This window comes from Myotis lucifugus, unplaced genomic scaffold (assembly GCF_000147115.1).
Source record: "Myotis lucifugus unplaced genomic scaffold, Myoluc2.0 scaffold_378, whole genome shotgun sequence".
NCBI lineage: Eukaryota > Metazoa > Chordata > Mammalia > Chiroptera > Vespertilionidae > Myotis > Myotis lucifugus.
This window is the reverse complement of record NW_005871426.1, coordinates 948997-958924: the sequence shown is the minus strand read 5'-3', so window position 1 is coordinate 958924 and position 9928 is coordinate 948997. Positions and strand designations below refer to the sequence as shown.

Sequence of the window (9928 nt, the reverse complement as noted above, 5' to 3'; positions counted from 1 at the left end):
TCAACCGTTCGACTGTTGCAATGCTGCAAGAATAACCTTGAATATGACATCATTCCAAACTTGGGATTAAATTTGTAGAATAAAGTTTTATAAATGGAATCACTGGGCCAAAGGATATATGCATTTATGAAATATTGCAAAATTTCCTTCTGTACATGTTTTACCTGTTTACACCCTGTTCAGCAAAGGATGGAAGTGCCTGTTTGTCCATAGCTTTACCAACACCAAGTGTTAGCAAACTTTTTAATCTTTAATATTCTAAATCATATCCTCCTTTTAATCTTTTTTATGAGTACAGTTGAGCACCTTTTCTTTTTTAATCCTCACCCCCAAGGACATGCTCAAAGAGAGGAAAGGAGAGAGAGACACACATTGATGTGAGAAAGAAACATCAATCGCTTGCCCTCTGCAGGCTCCCCAACTGGGGATGGAACCCAAGACCCAGGTATGTGCCATGACCAGGAATGGAACCAGCAACCTTTTGTGCACAGAATGGCTCTCAACTAATTGAGCCATGCTGGCCAGGTTTGAGCATCTTTTCAATATGTTTACAAGCCATTCCTATTTTCTTTTTTGTGTGACTTATGTTAAAAACAAACAAAATTCAACTAAGTACATTTAAAGATCAAAGTGGCTTTATTCAATGATTCATGAATTAGCAGAATTCCATCTAGCAAATAGAAAGGCTCTCTGAGAGCTGTACAAAATGGAAGGCTTCCATCCTGGCCTGGTAGCTCAGTTGGTTAGAGCATTGTCCTGATACATCAAAGTTGTGTCCCCAGTCAGGGCACATACAAAGGGCACATGCAAGAATCAACCAATGAATGCATAAATAAGTGGAACAACAAATTGATCTCTCTCTCTCTCAAAATCAATTAAAATTATTTTAAATTTAAAAATTCAAAATGGCCCTAGCTGGTTTGGCTCAGTGGATACAGTGTTGGCCTGCAGACTGAAGGGTCCGGGTTCTATTCCGGTCAAGGGCACATGCCGGGGTTGCGGGCTCGATTCCCTGTGGAGGGTGTGCAGGAGGCAACCAATCAACAATTCTCTCTCATCGTTGATGTTTCTACTCTCTCTCTTCCTCTCTGAAATTAATAAAAATATATTTAAAAATCAAAATAGAAGGCTTCTTTCTATAGGCAGAAGCAGGTTGTATGTGTGTGGGGGGGGCGGGGGGAGAAGGTGGGGAGGGGAGGAAATTTCTAACAAAGATTGGATTGTTTCAGGCAAGTCCTCAGCTTCCAGAACACTGGCAACCAGACATTTGCATTATTTCTCTCAAGAAAATGGATTACCAACTTTTGGAGTAAAGAACCACTAATGTTATCTAGAGCACTGAGTTTCTCAAACATTATCGTGCATATCAATCACCTGAGAACCTTGTAAAAATGCAGATTCTAATCCAGAAATTCTAGGTTGAGGACTCAGATTTTGCATTTCCAGGCAATTCCAGTGTTGCTAGTCCCAGACCACACTGAGTAACAAGGATCTAGAGCAGTGGTTCTCAACCTTGGCTGCACATTAGAATCACCTGGGAATCTTTTTAAAATCCTGATTTCTGGGCCTCATCCTCCAGAAATTCTGTTTCTTTATTATGGGGTGGGGCCACAACATTAGTAACAAAGAAACAGAATTTCCGGAGAATGAGGCCCAGAAATCAGGATTTTAAAAAGATTCCCAGGTGTTTCTAACACTTGTCTTGGAAACTCCGGAAGCCCGGAAATTTGTTTACCTGGGGGAGAGGGGGGACCCTTTCCTGAACAAAGGGATCATGGGGGCCCTTTTAAGAACAGAAAATTGGGGCCCTTAAACCCTTTTGGCGTTCTTTTAAAAATTTTCCTGAGGGCTACTATAAAACCCGCACTGTTTTAAATGCTGAGGAAGAGGGAGCCCGAGAAGAGGGATGGTGGTAAACAAGATACAGTTTTTGCTTCCAGGATCTTTTAGTCTGGTCATACAGACATGTCAGTAGAGTGTGATGAGAGTCACATAGCCCAGTCTTGGGGGCAGAAGGGGAAAATTCCAGGAGGAAACGACAACAAAACTGAGACATGAAGTTGGTATTTGACAGGCAAAGTGCCTATGATTTGGGTGTGCCTGTGTGTGGGAGGTGCATTTTGGAGATAGAGATAAACACTTGCAGAGGCCAGAAGAAAGAAAGAGCTACACTTGGCTTAGTACTACTGGAATAAAAGGAAACTATGTCAAGAACTAAGGCCAAAAGGACAAGGCATGAAGGGCATTATGGTCCATATTTATGATTCTGGACATCATCTAAAAACATTCTAAAGGAAGTCATGGAATGGAGGTGACTTGATTTTTGGTTTAGAAAAATCACTCTGGCAGAACTAAGATAATAGCAGTGGGATTGCAGAGAAATGAATGGACTTGAGAAATAGTTGCCCGTATTTCTCTGGTTTGACCCAAAGAAGGCACTGCACTAAGCAACTGAGGACTGCTCCGAAGGAAGTCTGCGAGATGCCAGGTCAGAGGAGGATGTCAGCATGCAAAGACCACCATGACTTCTGTTGGGAGATGAGGGGCCTGACAGGTCTCTGTGGGTTGGTGTTAAGGTTCTAGTGCAAGATCTTAGCCACAGAGATATATACGTCCAGGCATACCAGGTTTGATTCTACGTGTATTTGCAAAGGAAGTAAGCTCTTCTAACTATTCATTTGGGAACACATTCTCATAGAAGGTGTATTTGTCCAGAACCTGTGGGTTGGGTTTGGTAGAGAGATTGACAGGCCTGCTAGACCAAGACTTGATCCACTAAGCTTATAATGCTTCCAAATCTATACTTACTTCAACCTTGAGTATAGACATTTCACTATGTTGACACCACATACTCATACAGGCACCCATATGCTAGTTCTGTTTGTTGTCCTATTGACTAAATCAAACTCACACGTCTAAAATTAGTCTCATCCCATTTACCCTCAAGCAATTCCCATTACTTACATCCTTTTTGGTATAAATATTATCATTACTTTCCAAACCACTTGGGCTTATTATTCACCTACATTGAGTCATATATTGTACCTCCTTTCTCATCTGCCCTTTGTCTTGGTTTTAGGTAATGTTAGACTGCAGAGATCTTCATATTCCCTATTTTCTTGATCACTCTTATCTCTTATGCACAATACTAGCTTGTCTTACATATTGCCATCCAGTTATGTCTTATATTTACATTAATTAGCTCTTGGCTAGAATTTTATATTTTATACAAGTATATCTGAGTTGAAGATAATACTATGAGCAAATCTATTTAATCAGGGCTTGGTAGAGGAGATGGGCAGACTCCTTAGTATCTACTTAACCCTAGAAAAGTTACTTTACCTGTCAGTGCCTTCATTTCTTTATGTATACAGGGGTGGGGGGGGACAATACTACTTCATAGCATGGTTATAAGTATTGAAAAAGTTAATGTTTTTATAGCATTTAGAACAGTGCCAGACACAATGATAAGCCCTGAAGTACATAGAATCTACATAGGAGTTAATAGGGACATAATCTTATCTAGAAAAAAAGATGGTTGGAAAATCACAAAATGAGGCCTTGAACGCTGTGATAAGGAATGCCTGGTGGTGTTGAGCTAGGTTTGTGAGTAGAAGACATTGAATGAATGTTATATCTATATGAATGTAATAGTTGGAAGCCTGATGATCTCTTGACCAGAAACCTGAGCTTAAATCTATTATTCAAAGCCTTGATTTATTCACTGTTGCTTCAGATTCAAAACATTGGTTTTCACGGGCATTTCAGTCTAATGCAATGTCAGTTAATTAGGTCTCAAGTAAAACAGCTGCCACCAGAGAGTTTACATTACCATAACTTGCATTTGAAAAAGTCAAAATTTTCAAGATATGGTTAGTTCCAAAGTACATTTTTTGATAAACCAGCTTGAATACTGCATTGTGTATAACAAGGTTAAATAAAGGTTCTAATAAGACAAACAGCGACAATTTAAATAAATCAGATGTTTTTGTCGAAGATTACTCTGTGATTTTCTCCAATTATTCATGACATTTCACCCACTCATATTGTGATCTGCTTTAATAGTGGAAGGAAAAAAAAACCCTTGTCTCCTTGTTTATTCTTTGTTCTCAAGGAGATAAGCTGTTTATAAAGATGTTATTTGTTATTTAAATCACTTTTACTGAAGTTGTTTATTTCCTCGTTTCAGTTTCTAAAAATATTGCAACAATTGTAATGCTTCTTAGAGATGTCTATTCAATCCAGAGTGATTTGTACTGAAATTCTTTGCTAAATGGGCACAGGTGCTGATGTGTATAACATGCTAGAGTGAGTTAAAACTAATAAATGTTTTTTTAAAAATATATATTTTTATTGATTTCAGAGAGAAAGGGAGAGGGAGAGAGAGAGATAGAAACATCAATGATGAGAGAGAATCATTGATCCGCTGCCTCCTGCATGCCCCACATTGGGGATCAAGCCTGAGCCTGCAAACCAGGCATGTTCCCTGATCCGGAATTGAACTGTGACCTCCTGGTTCATAGGCTGATGCTCAACCACTGAGCCAAGCTGGCAGGGCCTAATAAATGTTTTTAAAAGAAGATAACAGGAATATACTTGTCAACTTTTGAAATCTGTGATTAAAAATATTTTTGACCTTACGTCTAATATTTGTAAAGGTCTACCTTTATACCTGCCAATTAATAAGAATTTAATAGTAGTAATAATAATAATGATAATAATAAATTAGATAACACCAAAACTATAAGCAGAAAAATTGCATAATTTGCATCCAGAAATTTATTTCTTAGAAAATGCCCTTTAATCACTTTGCAGACTTTCAAGATCATAATTATTACATAAAGCTAATTACATTAAAAGATAATTTACCTCATAGTAAAGTATCAAATTAAAGATGAAAAACAGTACTTGTAAACAGAATTATACTTTTAAAAACATCATTGAACAGCAAAACAAGAAATTAAATTTACAGCTTCTCTCTTTACTATGCATCAAATTACCTACAGAATAAATTTTGGTAATTTGATACTATAAAGCTACATAGTAGTATAGCATACAGCTCAATATTACATGTCTTGCATATCAATCTATAAATCTAAACTATACTTATCCTAGGTAACCAACAGAATCGTTGTGTGAAATAAAGCCAGGAGGATTTGATATTATAAGGGACAGTTGATTATTTCCAAGAACTAAAGCTTCAAAATCCAGCTGAGTTGATTTGAACTAAAGAAATGAAGCCTGGTACCATAGATTATAGCATGTATTCCTGCTGAGTAAGCCCTGGATACTGCAAACTCAGATCTGTGGGTGACCATCTCTCCCTTTGAAGTTGATGAGAATTTCTTGGCCTAAGTGAGATACATGCTGGGAAAATTGGGCCCTTACAATTGGTGTGTATAGACATTAGTGGTCTCAACACTGTTATCATCTGGTCCCTTCGTTTTATCCAGGCTTGGTTTTTGCAGAAGACATTCAACTTTGTAATAAATCCTTCTTGAATTAGATATGCCCCATGACTAAAAGGTACTCAGGTTTTATCATCTAGAGATTCTAGATTGAGAACTGCTCTGTTACTAGTAAACTTGGGTAAATAAAACTCATCTTGATTTAAAACTTATTCAAGTAATTTCCCAAGGTGTCCATTAGAAAACAAACACAACACAACACAACACCCAGCTTATTCCTTTGAGGTCTAGGCCAAATCATGGCTAATTATGAGCATAGGCAACTGGTACAAGTACTAATACTTGTAAACAAATGAGTTCATATAGTTTTATCATTCCATCTTTGAGTTTTGAAGATTGGCTGCATTTTAGGCCATCTTTAGTTCCTCAGAAAAAGAAGTCTGTAGAACTGAAAAATATTCAGTCTATTTGATTGCCTAGATGCACTGTGTCTAACCAACAAAACTAGGTTGCTTATGACCATCACTCAGTGATAATTAAAATTCTATGTGGCACGGTTCACTTTTTGTCTAGATATACAACTGATTTAAGGGCCATTTAAAGAACTATCTCATTGAATAAACAAGCTTTCAGTCCCTATTACTGTTCAGTTAATTTTAAGAAGGGGTAGTAGCTGTGCTACCTTGGGGAAGTTACTTTATCGCTCAGAATCATTGAGTCTTAATATGCAAACTGCTGCGTTAAAATCAGAAGATCTTTAAGGTCCCTTGAGGATCTACAAGTAATTTTCTTGGTGCCAGTTCAAGATGGTGATGTAGGAAGATCCTGAACTCACCTCCTCTCATGTTCTACATATACAACAATTTGCTCTAAAAATGATTTTTCTTACTAAGTCTGGATATCCATCTACACGAAGTTTATTTTTCTTTTATAATAATGAATACTAAAAACAAGTGCAATATTAAACCTGGAACATCATTGGAGTTGCCCTGCAAATATTAAAATTCAATTGCTAGGTTTTATAATTATTTACATTAAAGTGATTATTTCTCTAATTTAAAAAATTATGAGAACACAGGAAATACATGAGAGAGGAAATGGGATCATTTTTCCAGTTTTCTCAAAATAATACATATGGAGGTTCATGAACTCAAATGAGATACTCAGTAAATCACCAGCGACATTTGAGTGATATGAGATAGTAAGGATGATAGGAGCCAGATCTTGATTTTCTAAAGGTACATAATAAAGAAATTCTGTAGACAGTGGGCAGGCATTGCAAGTTTAGATCACATTTTTAGGTCACATTTTTTAAGACAACTTTGACAGCAGGATGGAGCCAGGAGAAAGAGACAGAACCAGTTAGGAGATGACTGCATTAGCCTAGTAAAGACAGGAGGAGGAAGATCCAATTATAGTAGATGAATTAAAGCCATATTAAGAAGATAAATTTAATCATATCTGGTGCAGGGTTGGATCTGAGTGAGGAGGAAAATAAATTAATTGAAGATGGCTCCAAGATTTCAAATTTGCATGTGGCGTTGGGACGGTTAGAATTAGTTGGGGGTTGCTGCTATTTTTAAAAGAAAGATGGCAGAAAGGTCATGTGGAGAAATTATATGAGAAAAGTCTCTCCTCCACCTTCAACATTTGGGCAAGTGGTATTTATGAAGGAAATATGTAGGTAAATACATACACATTATCATTGGGTTAAACATTTTTTTAAAAAGCATATCCTGCTGTAGCTGGTTTGGCTCAGTGGATAGAGTGTCGGCTTGAGGACCGAAGGGTCCTGAGTTTGATTCCGGTCAAGGGTGCATGCCCAGAATGTGGGCTCAATACCCAGTAGGTATTCTCTCTCATCATTGATGTTTCTATCTCTCCCTCTGAAATCAATAAAAATATATCTTAAAAAATTGAAAAAGCATATGCTCATAAAGGATATTCAAAGCTGGAAAGCAAAAAGAACCAGTTATTTTTAAACTGTTGTAGAAAATAAGTAGAAAGAAACTAAATAAAGATTTAAGCATTGAACTTGACTTCAAATATTGTCTTTAGCCAGTCTCTAGTTACAAGTTAGACAATGTTTCAGTAGAGGAAAAAATGGTAACATTTGTTGGAAGGTTGACAAATATATAATTCTTACTTAAGGAGGGCTCCCATCAATGTTTCTCTCTCCCTTTCTCTTTCTAAGCATGTCTTCTGGTAAGGATTAAAAACAAAAAAAGATTCTAGTAGGCCTTCCAGATTTTCCAAAGTGCCTTTTCATTGATTTCTCAGCACTTGGTAGAATCTTTTGTCTTTTTCTTTACCCCTCCTACTGGACTGCCAGCCTCTTCTGGACAGCAATTTGTATTCCCAATACACTTATCATAGTATCTCAAAACATTTTTGTTAAATAAAATTAGGGCAGATCACTTAGAAATTCATCTTTGGATACCCTAACCCATGGCCACTCCTCCCGTAACTCACTGTCCATCTCAGGCCCTTGGCTTTCTCATGTCACTTGTGAATTCTTCCAAAACATTTGCGCATATGTCATTTTGAAAAAGATTTATGCTAATCTAATACAGAAAATAAAAATGGTAAGAAAACTTCGGGTATCCTGCCAAAGATGAACTGGGCGCTAGAGGCAAAAAAAATAAAAAAAAAAATTGGGGCTACCATTGAGTCACCTACGTTTTATTTAGGTTTCGGAATCTGGCTAGAGTACGCTAATTAAAAAAGGTTCAGGGGTGGTTACACGTCGTACTCCAGTTCCAATTCCATGAAAACATTCCGGGCTCCTCGGCATCCAGTGCCGGGCTCAGAATTGCCCCTCCCACCAAGCCTGGAGCTGCCCGCCCCGCCCCGCCCCGCCCCGCCCCGCCCCGCCCCGCCCCTTCGGGGCCGCCCACAACTGCACTGCATGCTGGGGGTCGTAGTCCCCGGCTGGGCGGGCGACCTGAAGGGACGAAAAGGGCACAGGAGCCCAGCCCGCCCCTTTTCCTACCGGAGGTCGCGTTCCCTGGGCTGCTTCCCTTCGTGCTCTCGGGCGGAGCCTTCCGTGAGCACCGTCGGATTTGTCTGTGCCACCGTCTCTCTTCTGGGTCTCAATAAAGTTTTCCTCTTCCTTCTCTTGTACGGAGCTCAAGATGGCGGCCTCCTGGCCGCCCTTGGTTACCCTGCGATTAGTGCAGAGCCGGTTGAGGGGGAGATGTGTGGGGTGCGGAGCCTGGGCCGCCGCTCTAACCCCTCCGGCCACCGCCCCTGGGAGCCCCTTTTGGAAAGGTCAGTGACGGTGCGCAGGACCAGGGAAGCCCCCTCCTGGTGTCACGGGGTGCGAGCCCTCGAGGGGTTAGTTAGTGTCAGCCTCTCGTTCTTGTGCTGCTGCTGCACGGAGGGAGCTGGCCCAGGCTGGCATTTGGAGGGTCAGAGGTCGGCCCAGCGCCGGTTCCCTCCCGGCTGTTGGAGAGCGGAGGCCCGGCGAGCCCGGCGTGGAAGGGCCTGGCTGGGGGGTGCCGGTGTGGGGCTGAGACGGCGGGGCCCCCGCCCTGCGCCTCCCCGCGCCGCCCGGGCTGGTGGCCAGGCGCGGGACCCCGGGGCACCTCTGGTTCTCCCACACGCATTCGCAGGGGGAGGGGTAGATGCTCTGGTTCTATTCAAGTCACTAGAGGCTTGGAGTATATGCTGTCACCTGGCTTGCTCCATGCATTTAAATGTTATGGGTTCATGAATGAGTGCACATACATATTTTTTCTAAATATATTTTTGTTGATTTCAGAGAGGGAGAGGGGGAGAGAGAGAAACATGGATGATGGGAATCACGGGTCGGCTGCCTCCTGCGTGCGCCACACCGGGGATGAGCCCGCAACCCGGGCCTGTGCCCTGACCCCGAATTAAACCATGACTTTCCGGTTCTTAGGTTGACATTCAACCACTGAACCACACCGGCCGGTCAGAATGCACACATATTTTGATAACCAAACCCACAGGAGTGCTAACTTTACTGTTGTATTCGTATGCTCCCGCTAAACTGGGGCTCTTCGCCGCAAGGACTAGGTGTCATTGTTTCCTCAGCTCTTAGCACAATGTTTGTTGGGCAGATGTGTTTTTTGAATGAATGAATGACGTTCTTTTTGCCTTTTCCGTCCACATACTTATGCTTTTTCTCATCTCCAAGCACCCTCTCTTATATATCTTAATTGACTCTCACTGGCTAAAATAGCTAAAACTCTGATCCAGTCTTTGACTATGATGGTCAGTAGTGTTGAAATGAGTACTAGAACTATGGAAGTCACCTAAGGTTTTTCTGCAGAGTTTAGCATAATCCGGTTTATAATGGAATATTTTTATAGAGACATTCTGTATCTATACAAACATATGTATATAAATATCAGTATTAAAAAAATAGAAGTGTGTCCTGGCTGTTGTGGCGCAGGTGAGAGTTTTCTCATGCACCAAAAGGCCGCCGACGCCCTATCCAGTTTGGCTCAGTGGCTAGAGTGTAAGGTAAGGGCACGCACGTACCGGTTGCTGCT

At 40.6% G+C, this 9928-nt stretch overlaps 1 protein-coding gene across 1 annotated transcript in view; it reads left to right on the top strand.

Annotated features, from left to right (window-relative positions):
* Window positions 1-8366: 8366 nt before the first annotated feature.
* AFG1L (AFG1 like ATPase) overlaps window positions 8367-9928 on the top strand; it is a 154857-nt gene continuing 153295 nt past the window's right edge. Inside the window, exon 1 of the mRNA XM_006101697.3 lies at window positions 8367-8678. Coding sequence (XP_006101759.1) covers window positions 8543-8678 — 136 coding nt within the window. The 5' untranslated portion in view covers window positions 8367-8542. The remainder of the gene's footprint in view (window positions 8679-9928) is intronic.